The sequence below is a fragment of the Taeniopygia guttata genome, chromosome 1, assembly GCF_048771995.1.
Source record: "Taeniopygia guttata chromosome 1, bTaeGut7.mat, whole genome shotgun sequence".
NCBI classification, from domain to species: Eukaryota; Metazoa; Chordata; class Aves; order Passeriformes; family Estrildidae; genus Taeniopygia; species Taeniopygia guttata.
The window spans coordinates 48,984,993-49,003,954 of NC_133024.1; the positions used below are offsets into that span (position 1 = coordinate 48,984,993).

The 18,962-nt window shown below is 34.1% G+C and overlaps 1 protein-coding gene across 4 annotated transcripts in view; it reads right to left on the minus strand.

The window, feature by feature from the left end:
- Window positions 1–1,020: 1,020 nt before the first annotated feature.
- Window positions 1,021–18,962, minus strand: part of PIBF1 (progesterone immunomodulatory binding factor 1) — a 104,479-nt gene continuing 86,537 nt past the window's right edge. For 3 of the 4 annotated variants that reach the window (XM_072928319.1, XM_030271441.4, XM_002199394.7), the window contains exons 17-18: window positions 3,623–3,799; window positions 1,021–1,357 (exon numbers count right to left, since the gene is read on the minus strand). In XM_072928319.1, the coding sequence (XP_072784420.1) occupies window positions 1,301–1,357; window positions 3,623–3,799 (234 nt within the window). In that variant the 3' untranslated portion in view covers window positions 1,021–1,300. Of the gene's footprint in view, window positions 1,358–3,622; window positions 3,800–18,962 lie in introns of those variants that run through there. The other variant, XM_030271447.4, reaches the window with a different exon arrangement.

Below are 18,962 nucleotides of genomic sequence, written 5' to 3' on the forward strand. Positions count from 1 at the left end.
GACTATACTGAAGGTTTGTGAACCCAAAAGTTTGTGTGATTTTTTTTCTCCAGTGAACAGCAGTTAGTCTAATAAAAGATTATCACCCCTGTCTACTTGGCCTCACTCACTCACAGAATGATAATTTTAAACCTGTTATGTGCAGTTGCCAGCATTTTTGCCTTGGTCTCTTAGAACATAAAAAGGGAAAAAAAAAAAAGGAAACTTGAAGCTCTCCTGGTGCAGAGGAAGTATTACTGTGCTTCAACTGTTTGGAAAATGAAGAAAAGTGTATCTGGGAATCTTAAACTTGATATAGCTCAGTGTTATATAGTAAATAATTATTGTTAATGTTCAGGTTAGAGAAAATAACCAATTTAAGAGATATTGTCAAGGAAAAAGGCACCAAGAAGAAGGAGCTTTCTGTTAAATGAAATCTGAGCAATATTTTCAGTATGCAGTACTTAAAAGATCTTATATTTACGTTATACATAGAAATGTACCATATGCAATCAAGATTGCTTTGAAAAATTAGAGTACTTTTTATAGTCAGAATAGATGGTGGAGTGGAATAAACAGGTAGAGTGTGTTCTTGGACTTTGGGGCTTATTTTCATACAATTAAATACGGCAAGTTACCCATTTCCCTATTACACACTACAGTCCTCACCCATCATGGTTCTATTTTTATTATTACACTGATGTAACTGCACTACTGTCTAGCCCATTAAGTATCAGTGCTAATAATTAAGATGTATTTTATTGCTTCTTTAAGGTGTTTTTAATGTATGTTTGGTTATACAAATGACATCAAGTGATGAACTACAAGTCAAGGCCAGTAAGAAATTTTGTGTCCAGCTGATTTGAATTTCCTTCATAGAAAGTACGATATTAATTCATGTATATTTTGAAAATTTCCATTAGCCAGAATAATTGCAAGGAATGTGGCATGAAACACAGGGTCCAGGAAAAAACAATATAAAAAGGCTGAAACTTGCATTAATTTGAACACTCTAAATAACACATCCTTTAACTGCCCAGATTATAACTTGTAGAACATACTAGTGTTTATTTATCTTTTAAAATTCAAATAAATGTTAGCAAAATTATGGCATGCATCATTTTCACACATTTTATTCACATGAGAGATGTAGAAATTATTTTATGAAGCATAAGATTATGTGAAGCATAAGTCAAAAAAGAAACAGTTAAACCAAACCGGTTGTTTGCTTTTACAGTAAAATGAGCATCACTACAGTGAAAATAACTTTCTTTAAAGAAAAGCTCCCCAAAGGATTATTTTGAATAATTTTTGAAAAATGCTATGCTGATGTTTTCTTCTTCAGTTTCTTGTACCACGCAGGTACTACTTTATTTGTCTGTAAAAGAAAGAACATGTAGTTGTGAGACAGTGAAAAGAAGAAAAACATGCAATCTACACAATTTAAACAATCTACACAAGTCTCCCTCCTTCCTATGTAGTTCAAAGTTGAGTTCTTTGCTTAAATGCAAATATCAAAAACAAAATTACACATTTAAAGTTACTATTACAACATACCAGTATTAAAACCTCCCCATTTCCAGGTTATAAAAAGCAGATTCTATGGTGAAAACGAAATAATTTTAAAAAAATACCTGTCACAATGAAAACAAGCATTAACTGTGCCATAAATAGGCTTCTTTTGAAATAACATCATCTGTGTTTTCCAGCTAAGAAAGGAATAGATCTTAGAAAAGAGATCTTAGGTGTGCCAAAACTGACCAACACTTTATGCAGAAATATAGTTCTTAAAAATTTTGAGTTGAAAATAAAAGAATACAGTAGTTTTCTAACTCTGTACAAGATATTTTAATTGCAGAGAATTATTTGTGAGCAACATTTCCTTGCCTTCATAGTCCTATGGGTTACTGCTACACAGTCAGGATTGCTTGTGGCAAATTCTGTGGTGGTTTGTATAAAATAAAATAGGTAAATAGAAATAAAACTAATCAAGTGGAGGTGGAACAAGATCAGGACTATTCTGCTTTCAGGACTAGGTATAATCTCTTGAATTAGTGAGCACCATCTCAGTCTGTTGTCCCTAAAATCGTTCCTTTCTAGTTCCCTTTTCTGACTGCTATCTATTAATTCTTTCCACCAAGACTTAAAAAGCATTCAATTTAAAAATGTACTTTATTATTTTTGAAGATAGCAGTTAAAAAATCAAATCTGTGCTATTTGTGCAAGCATTTAGAATTCTGGAAATTGACCTAAACTGGCAGGATTTTCACAGGACTACTGATTTCTTTTCCTATCTAAGAAGAAAACCTGTGCCATATGCCCATTTTCAGTTCCCTACTCCTAAGTCTGCAAAGGCTAGAGTTTCTCACAGAGAATTTGGTTACAATTTTTTAATGTAAATGCAGCTTTTCTGGATTTCTACACAGTTTCTATATCCCTAAGTAAGACAGGACAGATTATGCAAGGAAACCCCAGGTCATTTACACAAACTGTTTGCTTATGTTTCGGATCACTGTATAGCTCCATCAAAAACAGAGTTTGGGCAATATAATTTAAGCACTACTAAAAGGACTATGGATGAAACAACACTGGATAAGCCTGTGTTTACTCTAATAATGCTATTCAAGCAAAATATGAACTCCTAAAATCCCCAAATGTCCTCACATCATGTCCCAGAGATGCTACTGTTTCCTACTTTTTGTGTTATACACCCAGTGGTGTGCTACACTACAAACTAATATAATTTAAGACACTGTCTGTTAAAGTCTCTACCAGGAAAAAAAAAAAAAAAAGACACAATAAGACAAAAAAAAAAAAGATAAAAAAGAAATAAAGAGTTCTCTTTGGACCAAATCAGCACATATGTTATGCAGTGTAGATACATCCAGTTCACCGCAGAGAAAGGTAGCATCATGAAGTTTGTAAATAAGAATTGTGACTTGCTTTGTGATTCAGCACTGCAGCTTGGCTGTCTTGAATCTATCAGTTCAGACACAGTCATAGTCAGAAACTTCTAAACCATTTTCACGAAACTTTCCAATAGCAGAGGCACTAAATCTGCAGTGGGCTACTTCAAATATTAAAATTCAAGCTTTTAGCTTCTGAAGGAATAAAACAGGGTTTTATACTAGTTTTATAACATCAGGCTTCCTTAGCAACAGAAGTGATATCAACACTGGTGTTCTAGTTTTTATAGATATTTAGATACATACACACATACACATTGATATACATCAATTTAAGTATGCAGAAATATACCTATTTCCTCACTCCTGCTTCTCAGTAGAGACATGCACAAACTCCACTTACACATAGTCATGGTAGATTTAAATTAGTATACATGGTCTGTGAATCCCTATAACTAGTAAAATCTTGCTAGCCACTCAGTATTGTAATACAACAATGGTATTTTTTTTTTTTTAATACCTGGTTTGCTGTGACTGTAAAATATAGAAAGTAACCAAATAGCTAAAAAACATCACACACTCTAATTTTTCTGCTCAACACTGACTGAGGAGAGCTGAAATACATAAAGAGCTGAATTAATTACATATCTCTTGAAAGGATGAATCCACATTTTTCTTTTTAAAAAGTGAGGAGAACCATCAGAAGTTTTTGCACTTACTCTTCTCATAGTACTTACAAATAGCGTTGGCTTAGGTGTAAATATATTTTCTTCTTCATGTTCTGGCAGCAGTTTTACCAAAGGGATTGATTGTTTTCCAGTTGCACTTTTTACATCAATATGAGACTGAGGTAGATTTTGTTCACAGCATTTACCATGTAGAGTAAAAATTAACTGCTTCATTGTGGCTAGTTCCTATAAAATCAAAAAAGAACAATACTAAGTTATTAAGTTAAATTAAATTTGAACCTATAAATATTTATTTGTTAATAATAAATTTATATTCACCAAACATGAATCAGTAAATATAAAAAAGAACATATACTGCCTATGATTAATAAGATTACTACTTAAACCCTAGCAAAGTAATAAAATAAAATAGGCACGTGGATTTATACAACTCAAATTTTGTCTTGCTTAAAGGCTGTAAAAGAGAACATTTGCTGTGTAGTAAGAAGCGCATTATCTCTTTTAACTTAGACTTCCATTCCACTTGAATTCTTTTGCATTTATTTTTTCATACTAAGGGAGTGTACAAAACTAATTTGAATGACTGTGACAACTTGTACATTTGAGCACTAGGTCTCGCACAGAAATTTTATAAATACATTACTAGAAATATTTCTTTATATTCAGATTAGAAAATAAAAATCAATGAAGAACCTTCAGAGGATGTACAGAAAAAAGAGGATCAGAATGGAAAAGAAGTTTTGTGAAAAATGAAAGTTCCAGTGTGGAAAAAAGAATGAGAACATATAGAAATGCAGCCTTTTTTTGGATATCCTAGTAGTTTGCTTTGAAAAAAATTTGAATTAAAAATGTAATCTTTCCTTAATACTTAAATCTGAACAAAACGGATTACTCAAAATGTACAGTAGAGTGATAAAGGAAAAAACATATAATTTTCTGACCTTACTGAACATATTTTGTCATCTTTCACCACACCTACCTCCTAACATTCCCCCTCCCCGCCATGTTAAAGGTATGATTACCATAAAATAAGTTACACAATGTAAAGCATTAATTACTATGATTACTATTAGTAGTATTATTTAGAGCATTCATTATTGTAGAATTAGAAGAGCAAGATCAGTAGAAAAGCCTTTCAATGTAAATTTTGAGACAATTTAACATGTTTTAAAATATTAATGTTTTTGTTTGCTTGCTTTTTACAAATGGTGTTGTCTTCAATAAGCAACTGTTACTGTATTAGCCTTATACATAACTAACATTCTACCTCATCTCTCAGCCAGAAAAGGGTAATTTGTGTTTATAGCTGAATGACAAGTATTTGTTAAATCTTACCTATTTAATACCTGCTGGAAAATTACATTGATGCACTTTCTATTTTGATTGAATTATTAGTAATCAGTTAAAAAAAAAACCCTCAGCCTTTAAAAATACTCCTGCCATATACCTTCTCTTTGTCCACTGCTGCCTTTATCAAGAAACAAAGTCAAAATAAACATGCTGAAGCCTTTAAATTGTGGTACATTAACTCAGTTACATGAATGGAAATTACACTCCACAGACCAGCTTTATCGAGTGTACAAATTGTTCTTGTATCTCAGTCATTTAATATTAACTATTTGCATAATTCAGCCATGTGTGGTGGCATGTTGAAACAGCATGACTTGCAGAGCAGCTGTTTAAAAGGACTGCATAGCTGATGCCAACATGTTTTTCAAAGTTGTAAACTCTGCAAAGATGTTGCCAAAGCAACACATAGACAGAATTTTTTGATGAAAATAACTCAAGCAAGTATACAGCAAATAAATACACCATCACAGGAGATTAAATTGTACATAAACAATGTTTTGACATTAGCAAATGGTGTTCCTATACTTAAACTGTGTTATTCTGTGGACCAAATAGTTGCACGTTTGAACACGGCAAAACCCAAAAACTGTCACACAGATTTATTTCAGAAACAGAGTTGAAACTTGTATGTGCAGCGTCAAATTCTCTTGTGTCAAGATCCACTTGGCAGTTTAATGTCTTCTCTACTTAATAGAATCTGTGCTGTACTTGACAGCACTGTCTGTTTTCAGACTTGGAATAAGCTCTGGAGAGTCAGCTCTCACACAAACTTCCCTTGTGACAGCAGGATTCTCTAATGTGAAGCTATAGGAAAGAATGATGGGGAGAGGGGATGAAAAATTAGCCCACAACGATGAAGCTATTTTGACATCACGGCCAAATTTATCAAGAGGTTTTAGCTAAGGTTGTCTTAATATTTGTTCTAAACCCCCTCTTCATTTAGTAAGACAGACCTTAAGACACTTGGCAAAATAAATAGCATAAGAAACACTGACTTGAATAGAATTATTGGTATGTGTACTGCTAAACAAGGAAAGAAAATTGCCGCAACATATTTGCAAGAGATTTGCTGTATTCAACAAAGGAAAAACTGAAAACAAAACTCTGTCTTGAACTGCAGTAATTTTAACCATCTCTTCAGATTTCTGTGCTCCTGAACACAATCTTAATTCTTACCTTCACTTTTAAGTTCCAAACAAACAGTCATGAGTACCTGCTACTGCTGGCATGGACCCTTGATTCTGTAAGTATTATTTTCCAATCCTAAAATCCAGCAAGTTGGTCTAGAAAGGCAGCAAGGAAAAAGCAGCTCTGGAGATTGTACTTAACAGAAATATGTGACTTGGTCCAGTGGGAACAAGACCTTGTGAAAGAAGGGGTAAATAGGTAGAGGGTTCAAAGGAGATGGTAAGAATCTTTTGTGGAGAAGGACATTTACTTTCAGGATAAGCTATGTAAAGGAAGATGTGAAGAGAAAAGGATTATTAAAATCCTTCTACTTTTTACTGTGCCAAGTCCATGTTTCTATGTCCAGGCAGAGCTGTGCAAATTGTTTACTTACAATATTCCTTTCAGTTACTCAGTGCACTGTAGAAAACGGTGATGCTAAAGCTCTGCCTTTCCCAGTTTCTCTGGGGAAGTATTTGGTCTTTGCCATGCTGGCTCCTGGACATTTAAGCCATGCTACACAAGATACATGTCACTGTGTTGAGGCTTCCAGGTCTGAGGGCTTTGGCTTTGGACAGCCATACAGAAATCATTCTTGGGAGGATTATGAGTACCAACACCTCTGAGTGGATTCACCAGCCCCTCCCTGGGTTGGCTTTACACCTTTGGTCTCACTGTCACAAACTACAGGAACACAAGCACCCACTCACCGTTTACGCAACATTCTCTGAGGACGTGGCAGTGCAGATACATGAAAAACAATGCAGCTGGCAAAAAACGGTGGGTTAAGATGACACAAGGAAAAATGTAACCTGTGCAGCTGACACAAAAACAGTGCTTACATACAATTAGTGTCACCCACACAAACAAGTATCAGGACTATATTATTAAATATTTTGAAAGTCTGCCCACAGCTACCCAATGAATTTTTGTTAAGGATGTTGCTCTGTGTACTAGCACAAGTGCCAAAAATCAAAGTAATGAGCTATGTGACACATTAAGTGGGATTTCACTCAAACTTAGAACACCTAAATTGCTGTATCTAAACATAAGTATCTAACCACGAGCTAAGAATCAAATTTTCCATTATGGACAACGTAGCTTGGAAAGTGACTCCATTCAGAACTGGGCCACTATTGGTGTTCTAACATTAGTCTTGCTGATTAGGCTGCTGTTAACTATAAAGCATGGAAAGATACCTCAACACAGACCCCTTCATTTTGATACCTAAATTTAGTTGTGATAAGCTGAATCCATTTCTCACCGAACTCTTGTTATAATTTACTTTTCTCAGGCTTTTAATTTGCCTAAAACAACTTTCATCCTGAATAGCCAGTGTGCAATCATAATTCGCCTTGCACACAGATTTGAAGTATCAAATTATTTTCTTAAAAGGAACTGTGTTTTTAGAACAAGCTTTCACACTACAGATTATCTACTTGGTCATTTTTCCAAAACATACAGAGATTCATACTTTAGGACAATCTAACATCCTGTGTTCCACTTATGGATATTAATTCATATTTAGTAAAGATTACTTGAACTATAAAAGAATACTTGAAATTCTGCATATATAACCAGAAAAGGAGTTGGAATTCAAAGTAACTGATTAGAATGAATGGACTGAGAACACTGGGAGTGATATAGCAGGAGGTGAAGTAAGGTAGCATGTATTGCATTGTAAATAGTATCAGAAGAAACCACTTTCTCATTTCCATTTATTTTTGGTAAGTTATGTCCAACAACCTTAGTTAAAAATAGCAAAAGCAATTTTGTATGCCAATATACAAGCAGAGAAAGAGATATAAAGGTTGGGCTCAATGATCTTAGAGGTCTTTTCCAACTTTAGTGTTGCTATGACTCTATTAAGGTACAGACACAGGATAGACAGCAGTCTTTTCCACAGTGTCCATTAATTAAAATGTTTTCTGGTTTGACATATTTCCCAAATTCTACCTTGCTAATTTATTAGGCTAAATACTGGTGGTGTGGAACTAACTGAAAATCATCAGGCTTTAAAACAGTGTTAAAAGAACCAAACCGAAAAAGTGTAAGTAATTTTTAAAATGTAAAATAAGAAAGGGTATTACCTACACATACTTCAGAAAATTCAGAGACTTTCTAATGATGTTTGAGCTTAAAGTAAAAGTATAAATAAACTCTAGTTTATTTAAAATAGATTTTATCTGTCTATTATGGATAATTAAAATAGTACCTAGAAAAATGGAGACTTAAGATCAGTTTTGGAATACAAAGGATAAAATTTTATTCATTGAACTAGCAATGCAACTAGAAGATAAGCAAATGCAAAAATAAGGCATGCAGCCATATAAAATATAAATGTACTTTGAGTTACAGATACTATAAAGGGAACTCTATTAACATTGGATTTGATGTCCTTGATACATGCTCAAACATACATGTACCAAAAGTGCAGTTTACATCTCCCTAATTCAAAATGAATAGAATATTAGGTATTATAACAAAGCCACAACTTACATTGTCAAAGCAAAATGAAAAAGAACTGCCTGGGAAATGATTGAGGGATAAAAAGGTGCTCTTTCATCATGTAACTGATGAAGTATGTGAAAGAAATGCCTACATTAATCACTGTAATCAAGCATAGTGTCAAGATAGTAATTCCTTTTTTTTTCAGTGAATTGTCAACAGTATATTTTTTTTTCTTTCTGTCTCTGTCATGAAACTGTAATCAAAGGAAGAAAGCACTCTGTGCGCACTCAAAAGCTTGCAATAGCACTTAATATTATATTTCTGTATATATAGTTATAATAACTATGTACATTTTTATAAGCAGTTAATGAGACATATCTGTGTATATATCATGCTCTGGAAGCAGATGCAAAATAACAGTCTCAAGAAAAAGTAACTGGCTAACAGGAATCTATCACATACATGTCAATTCTTAGGTTCTTACTGCAAGGAGGTCGTGCATCTCAAATAATGTCCATACAATGATCCTGAAAAGAAGTGTTACGTAGATCAAACAGTTGGAACTCCTCAGCAGGAAGAGATATATACCTATCTGGTCTCAAGATAGCTCATTCTAATGGTAAATTAAATGGCGTTTTCATATCACTAAAATTATAGTAGAAGCCAGAGGGTGTCAGATCCCTCTGAATCTTTCCTCATGCAGTAAAGCTCATGGTTGCTGGACTCAGGTAAATGTCCTCTAAAGCAAAAGCAACCCTGATAATAGTATGTCTGGTTAACTGAAACTTTATAGTGGCAAGTGACATTCGACTTTTGGCTCTGCATATAGAATTTAGGAATTCTATATGTAATTTACAATTGCATATATTTATGAATTTAAAATTACAAACTTCAACTTAGACTATAACTCCATTTTGAAGCAGCGAACTTATATTGTGGAAGCTGAACAAGAGATTTCTGCCCTAGAAAATGTATCAGGTTCTGGCAGAACCACTGAATTTTGATGACTGACAAGTGTTCCCAGAGAAGAACACAGCATAAAAGAATTGCACAGAAAACCAATTTCACTGTCAAAATCAGATGAAGGATAAGGGAGGTCTCCTCCCTCAGGGATGCTGATCAAAAGTTAAGGTCTTTCAAAATTTGCGAGTCAAGCACTAAAGTGATGATTTTAGATGTGTAGTCTCACTCCCAATCCTTAAGTCTCCTGTACTGTGAGAGCAAAGCATGTATGGTCAGGACCTCTTTTGGAAAGCTGGTATTCTTCAGTTTAACTGCCATATGGTCCCCATATGGTTAAACTATAACTCAAAATAAAATATGTATCCAGTCTGGAGTTTAGACTGCACACCCCCCATGCATGGAAGGGATTGAACAAAAAAGTCTTTTGCTTCACGAAAAGACTTTTCGTGCACCACAACTTGAGACCAGAGACTGGATTCTTCTCAATGTGGAAGCCACATAGTAGCTTGGAATGTAGCAGCCTGGTGACTATTATGGCTGCATTAATTTATAAAATAACATTAACAATAAAGCCAATAAATATATAAGAACATACAAGTGAGGGAAGATAGCCTAACTGGCATGAAAAATATATTCATGGCAAGTCAGTGCAATCTGTCTTCACATGCATGTTTCCTCTTAGTTATTCAGCTATTGTAGTCTTCAAACAAGTCTGCACAGGGAAAAACAGAATTCAGAAATTGAAGCTAGAGGTTTATTAAAGAACCTTGATTTGAGAAACTTAAACCAGCATTTAATAATATTATATTAATTTAATAATCATTCTGTAAAGAGCATATTCTGGGATGATTTCTCAGTCTCTGGAGAATTAAAGTTCATGTTCAATATACGAATGTTCAAGAGAGGATTCAGAGAAAAAAATGAAGTTTTATACTTCCTATATCTCCTTCTTGAGGGAAAATTATCCTAATCTGGAAAAAGGCAGGGCAGTTGACTTCACAGTTGGCTGTCTCAAGGTGTTCACTAGAATCAAACTTAATGGGCATATCAGGTGATGGTAGAGAAGATACTAAGGATATTGCACTCAGTCCTGTGCGGTTCCTTACTTGGATCCTTCTCAGACTTCTACTGTAACTCTTGTGAAAGTAAAGGTATTTTAATAAGTTGTATCATTTAATTCCTAATACTAAGGTGGACAGGGATCTTTGTGAGAACTCTCACTGCAATGTGGCTTTGGAACATACGACAACTCTGACTGCAGTTTGGCTTTGTAATATGTGATTGGATATTTGGTTGGATTTCCTCACATGCATCTTGATATCTTCAGTAATAATATTTAAAGTTAGGCAAACTTGCTTGTCTGATCCCTTTATATTGCTGTTGGTGAGAAATTCAAAAGTATTATTAATTTTGCTTATTTTAAATGAGATTATGGTAAATCACACCATAATAGTACCTGTTTCTTTCTTCTGACTGCAAATCCCTAGATGATTTTCAGGTGTAATTACCTACACAATATATTTTAAATTAGGCAAGGTCCATCTCTGCCACTTTGTCACTTAACAAGTGACTTCTCAGATGATCTTTACACTGGCAGTACTCTTTGACAGCACTGGAATTCACCAGTTAAAATGGAGGTAAACAAACAAAGCTTACTGTATGGATTCTTGGCATAAACATATTTCTACACAACAACAGACTAGATGACTGAAACAGAACCTGGTTCCACCTTTCAACATATGCAATGACTTGCATACAGCACTTTGAAGTTTGAGTATGGTACTCAAACTTTGGAGTGCACTAGAGAAAAGAGACATATGTGTCATTATCAAGGAATGAGACTCTCAAGCAAAAGTAGTACCTACAATGTCTCCTCCTCAGGAGTGCTGAGAATTCACACAAAGAACTGTAACTGTCCTTCAGAGGTGTTATTTCTGCTGGAGAAGATAGGCTATAGCCTGGAATGAATTATCAGTTCCCTTTTTTGGCTGGAAGTGATAAAAAGACCAACACCATTAACATGAATTCACAACACTGGACAGTAACAGCCATTAATGATGACAAGTTGTGAAACAGGAGAAAGACATTGCAGAAACGCCATTTTGACAAGACAGCAAAATGAAGCAAATGGTCAGCCAGTCCATTCCCTTATTCAAGACTGCAAACAGATAGGAAGCAGTGGCACAAGTGGTGCAAACTCAGCTTCAACAGTGGAACTCCTTGAGCTTGTGCCTATCAGGAGTAGAATCTACATCCATAACAGAGCTCGAAGAAGATTTTAACAACCGCCTATGAAATCAAGAAAACATCACAAATCATTGTTCAATCCTTCAAGTAACGCAGAGTGTATTTAACATAGTCACATCCTAATTGCAGCTGTGCTGGAAATACAAGAACTCAGCAAGAATTTCAGTGTGAGAATTGCACATATGGTCATCTAAGGCACACGGATACATACTGTAAAGCTGGAAACTGGAAGACAGTATGAAATGTCCTGATCAAACAAATGAAGTTGATAACTGGGTTGTGGAAAGATGCACCATATGCAGGATGTTGATAGCTTCTCTGCACTACACTTAATTCACTAGTTCTCTATATCCCAGTGCATATAAAAACCTTAAAATGAACTGACAGATCTGTGACTATATGGTTTTACAAACTACTTCCAGTTTTATAAGGTGAACACATTAGAACTGTGACAACAATAAAATGTCCCAGTCACTGCAGAGAACCGCTTCTATCTTTATAGATACATAAAAATATTTGCCGATTTCAGCTGTATCTTAAATTTGTTCTTAACACTTTAATCTAACTTATGAACAAAAATAGGAAATAATTTGTCTCGTTATTCAGAACTAGCATATCTAATTGTTAAGGTTTTTTTACTTTCACAATACTTTTGTATTGTGGATCAGAAATATATTTGTAATTGTAACTAGGACTAATTCTCCAAATACTTTGTTTTTAAATCTGACCCATTGTGACATTCATTTACTCAACATTTAATAAAAAATTTGCTTTCTTGAGTAAGTTCACCTAACAAGAAATGGATGCTAATATGCTAATGTATTTAAACAGCCTTATTTTCATACATCATTATATAGAAGTTACTGTATTTTCTGAGATGGTAATATTCTAGATTAATTCTCTCTGTTTTTGCTGTTTCTTACAGAATAGTTAAATTCACTTTCCACTTCGTAATAGTCAATTGCTACCATGTAATGTGCAAAAATAAAATTTTTACACAGCTGGATATGCAGTAGAATAAGACAGAAATAACCAATCCAGGAAAAAAGAATATAACATGGGATACGTGTTGAGAAAATCGGAACAATTTCAGATTAATCAACAATTAACAATTTATTGTTTAAAAGATGATCCCTTCAATTGAAAACCATATAATTTAAAATACACATGCAAATTCCATCCCATAATACATATATATGTTGCATTTTGCCTATGAAACCTCCTATTTAGTATACAACTGCTTACTGTATACCCCTGTGAATAGAAAGATAATTCTTGCAAGAATATATATGAAAAATAGTAACGAATTCTGGATAATACAGCTCAAAGAAAAGAATCAGTGCTATTAAGTCCTTCCTCTTACTAAATTCAGTACTATTTGGAATTCAATTTTTATTAAAGCTTGACAGCAACAAAATAGATAACAAAAAGATGAGAACTACTGCTTAAGAGCATATTTTTCTTTGTAATAAATGAGCCAGAAGCTCCTCTACACTCGTTCAGCTATGTAAATGTCACTTTGTTTCTCCAAGCTTAAAGCTGAGAATAGCTCTGGGGCTTACTTGTGATGCAGAAATGTTCCTGTAATCTACTTAGAAAACATGCAGAACATTAATAGAAACTAGAATCTTGGAACATAAACGTAGCATAAGAAAAATGATAATTACTCTGTGGCTTAACATTTAAAAAGACAGCTATGCATTGTACATCAGCACTTTTTAAAATATAAAACAAGTTGGAGCACATAGATGAACAGGAAGTCGTTCACTTTAGAAACACAAATAATTTTGACATTATCGTGTACAATCTTTTTACACAGAAAAGAAGGGGAAGAGGCAGAGATAGAGATTGTTTGAAGGCACCTGTTACCAATCACATCTTTTCATTCGTGTCTTCCCAACCCCTGCAGATAGCCCTTCCTTCCCCTCTCCCCAACAAAGCAGTTTTCTCCTTTTATCCACTAAGCTTCCATCCCTGATTAAACACGTACTGCCCTCCCCCTTACGACTCCAAAGCTTTTTATGAGCGTCTGAACTTCTCTCCACCTCTGTTTTTTTGCAGATGGCAGCTGTTGCTACTCTCCAGGTTCCTAAATCCAACATATTGGCTTTCTGTCCTAGGTTATTCCTAGTCAATCTTCTTCAGCATGACTTAATTACAGCTAAGGATAGTATTAGCCAGACTTTAAAGTATAACTAATAATGAAATGCTGAAAACTCATCTGGAATTCTCAAGGTCATTGCTGAGATGGAATTAAAATCTGGGCACAGAGAATTTAGTAGTGAGGGGTTGCCCCCAAAGGCAATAAGAAAGTAAGAAGAACAACCATGGTAATGTAGACTGGAATGGTCAAAGTAAGGTAAAGCAGAGATACTTCAGGACACCTTGCATTTCCACAAAAGAGGAAAAAAAGAATAAAGACATCTGACTTTTCTTTCACTCTTGTGGGCAAAAAAACAGGATAACTATTGAGAAGTACCAGGATTTTGTGCGGGATACTGACATAAGATGAATGCAAGAACAGACTACTGGATTCTCAAACACTGTGAATTCTGAAATTCATGTGGCCATGTTTCACATCTAACATTCATAAGCATTTATCTAAATCCTTGGAAACCTTAGCCTGATAATTTATAGATGCTCTGAAAAAATGCTTAGAGCCCTTCACAAACTAAGCATATCCTAGTATGACTAATTAGTAACTTTTTCTCCTCTTGATCACATGGACTCTCTTCAATCTTAAACACACTTGGAAAATGCATTTGGCAACCATTTATAAAAAACTAAAAAATAAGTCAGATTTTTACATTTTAAAGATAATTAAATAACTATTTTCTGTTCTTAACTTATGCTACACAATATTGCCTTATGCTTATCTCCTTTTCTTGCATTCCACCACATCTTGTGTTTGCTAGGACAAAATAAGCTAGACCTTAAATCTCACACACATAAGACCTCCAGCCTGTTCTGAAATTTATCTTCTTTTCCCCCAGAAAATATTATATAAAAAATACAAAATATCCATCCAACAGATAAAATAAAAACTTTTTTCAATTTACATTTTAAGTTTTAAGATTTAATGTTTAAGACACTGGCAGGACATTGGAAAGTGGCCTTTTTCAGGAGACGCTGATTAAAAAAATGAATGTAAATTCTCAGAATGATACAAAGTGAAAATGTAATTGCTTGTGAAACTGCTTCCAAAATGCAATCAGCTCCTATGTAAGAAGATGACTAAGAGAAGAGAGTTAATTTGTGTCTAGTTAGGAAAAATAAACACTAAGGAGATTTTCTTTTCAGGCTTTTGAACTGAGACATGTAAGAAACAAAAAATGGCTGTAAGATACTGCATTAGGACACATGAACTCAACCTCTTTCACAAAAAAGGGAGTTTTGGACAAAGCACCATTTCTTTTGTGTATTCTGTCGCATAAGTTAAGGCAATATTGTGTAGCATAAATTAAGAACAGAAAATAGTTATTTCATGATCTTTTTGTCCAAAACCGAGTTGGACAAAAAGCACTATTTCTTTTATTTCTATTATTGCTTCTGCAAAACAGGGATAGTAATAGTTTTCTGCTTAACTTGAGGGCATAATATTTGTGAGACAGGTGTTCAGCTACAGTGGTGAAGACCACAAAAAAATTCAGTTAATAAATAGGATTATTTTGACATATTGATAAGAAACTGTGAAAACCTGGGAAGGAGAAAGAGTAACATGATTTTAAAATAAAAGCATTAGCTTTACTCATAAATGGTGAGTTACACATCACACTTGGAATGCTTCTCACCTGCCAATTGGAAAGTAAGTTCAACGTAATTGCTCAGGCAATTAGCATTTTAATGTTAATCTGGTAGACTATTTTCAGCAAGAACAGCTCACCAAGAATTTTTTATTCTTTAATACGTTTTAAATAGAATAAAAGCTTGCAATAGTTAACTAAAATAAATTTGAACCTGATCTAATTGAAGATTCCTACCAATTCACGCATATTTAGACAGATTTAACACTCAATTTGAGTGACACAACCATTTCCTGACATAATCTAAATGGATTTAAGTAAACAAATAGCAATCAAACTCCATGTGTCTGTAGCCATTTAACTGATTGATATCAACCAGGTTTATTTAAGCTACTACTACATGTTTTCTACTTTGTCCCCTAGCAGACAGCCGGAGCCTGGTTTCTGGTTGCTACCTTCACTTGAAGAGCTTTAGCACAGTAACACATGAATGTGTCAATAAGGCAGGTGACTAGTTCAGCAAGTTTACATTCTATCACTTGTATGCACAGCTGCTAATGTACAGTGAGTGCACAGATGTGTAAAGAAGACAAAATATCAGCAGGTCGTCATATCTTCTTACCTGTTGTATAATATTCATGGACTGATAACGAATCATGTCTGCATAAACAATTGCATTGCAGGAAATTAATGGTTATTGTAAACAGCCTGAATTTGCAGAATTTATGTCATAAATGTTACCCTTCTAATTCTTATGACAATGATTTCATAGTGTTAGTTTACTTTTTTAGGAATGCCAGACTGCATCACATACTGGTGATTTCAAGCAGTTAAAAAAATAGTGGAAATGAAGTTCTTTGTATTCATACAAACAGAAACTGATCTTAGGACTTGATGGACACCTATTAAAGTCTTCTATTGGTGCCTCTTACACCACTGCCTCATTTTTTGTTTTAAGGTCTCCTACAGTATTTCTATTTGAAACACAAAAAGAACTCCATTTATTCCACTTGCTCTTTTTTTTCCCCCAAAACCCAGTGGATTATGAATGTCACATTAATAATATATACCCCAGCTAGTTAATTTCCAAGATTTTAGAACTCAGTTTCTACACTCTGTTTGAACTGGAAAAGCTAAAATAGATTTAATTGTGCACATTATGAGTTTTATTTATTATGACACATCTGTATCTTAAATTTCTGAAGAAATAATACAATGCTATACATCAAAGCATAGCAAATTTATAACCTCTTAAATGTAACCTCAGGAAATTATTACTAAAAATTCTTGCCAAACATCTGAGTGCTGACAGACTGCCCTTCCAAGTTTTCATCTGAAGTTTAAAAGCCAATGGATAAAGTCTAGAATTGCACTTCTGATGTTACAAAATATTAACAACTGCATCAAGCATGAAAGGCAATGGAATTGCCAGGATCACAGAGCTCACTGTAAATATTTCTTTTAGTCAAAGGCCGACTGTTGGAAAGGAAAAAAAAAACCAAACCAACAAACTAGATAAAAGGAATTATGTATCAAGATCTTCACCAAAAAGATTTAGTGGATTCATCCCACTTAACCTTAGCACTCAACAGAGGACTGCATTTTCAGTGCCTTTAAGTTACAGATGCCCATTATATGCACAAAAGGATAATGTTTGGATGCAGATAAAGGATGGCACAGAAGTTGATGTTCTATACAGTTTTGGACACAAAAAGCCTTCTTTATGACAGGTAAGTAATATTTACATATAAATATTTTTACTTGTTTTTTTTCTTTGCTGGACTCTTTCCAAAGATGATTCAAACTGCTAACTTAACAGACAGCAATACACTTTGTAGGTTTGTTTTTTTTTTCTGGACAGGTTAGGTTTTTGTTTAGTGATTTGAATGGTCCTACTGCATCATTAGAAGTGTGTCAGAGCTGGTGGAACCAGAGGAGGGAGGAGGAGAATCAGGAGCAAAAGGGTAAGGTAGTGTTATTGCTATTGGGTCACTCAGGCATGATGTATAATTTACTTTGGATTTATTCTTTGAAGAAACATCTTTCATACTTGTTTTTCCCTGACTATACAAAGACAAGTGGGCAATAAGTTTCAAAGATGGGACCAGGTCATGCAGTTAATTAGTTAGTGGGAAGAATCGAAACTACAAGTTGGTGTTGGTGTGGTTTGGTTATTCGAGTTAAGAGTGTCAACAGTGTAAAGTTCAGCTGATTTAAATGAGAACAGAGACTACAAATAATAATGCAAAAAAAAAAAAAATCTGCAGACCCGAAATATCCCTTTTTAAAAAAAACTCCACACTATTTACTGGAAGATTATTAATGGGAGACCCCATTGTTCCTCCAATGCTTTTTTTACGCTTTTCTGGTGGATCTAGAAAAACAATTAAATAATACCTTGACAAAACAAAGAAAATATCTTATTCAAAAATCAACTGAAAAATCTGACTGCATTCACTTGCTGTCTTGCACTTAGGGGTGTACAAATGGCATCAGAATACTATGCACCCCAGACCCTTCTGAGAAGGGTCCCTCAGAGAAGACAAGGGGCACTGGGAAGGCTTCATTATGAACCTCTAACATCATCCTAGATATTGCTCATTCATGATAATAGCATTGAACTCCCTCTAATAGGAAAGTTTGCATTTAACCACATGAAGAACCCAAGAAATTTTATCACACCAGCAGATTCTCAGTGGTCTAAATGAAAAACTAGATTAAAATGTTTTCCACATCATTTACTAATTAATTCAGACAAAAAAGGAAGCAGCAGGCCAAGAAACAATTCAGAATTTGGGCCAAGAATATAGTCTAAATAAAACCCCAACCTTCCTTTTTTCTCCTTCATGGGTGGACAGAAGTTTTTAAGGCTTTACATAATCAAATAACTATTATTCACTTTGATGTCCCACAGCAAAATATAAGATTAATCATCAAATTAAACGTCTATATAATTTGAAATAATGAACTGGTTTATGTCATTAACATTTAGTGTAATTTTTTTCCTGTAATGAAAGAGCTCATGTAAGAATCCTACAGAAATTCTTCCAAGATTCAAAGTATAACTTTTACCTTTCTTCTTCTAAAATTAAAATATGTGAAAAGAGAAGATTAATCATGAATGTAAGTTCTTTATTTAAAAAGTATATAAAATGCTATAATAGTCTAAAAGCAGCATTATGAATGCAGCTGATATCATAAAGAGATAAAAGTAAAAAAACCTTCCAACCCCTCAAACTCTAACATTCCATTAAAAAGAGTTAATATAGTCTGAGACCACACAGGCTGGAATACCTTAAGTCAAGACTACACCTACTGAAACACGTCGCTGGAAGACAGCATTAACATTGTTTTGGCATTTTGCTTGTACTTTTAGCACTTACTTTTAACATACCTAAACGTCATTTTATCTTAACTATGAATATCTTCAGTTTATCTGTTCAAGAATTCTAATGTTTCTACTTGCA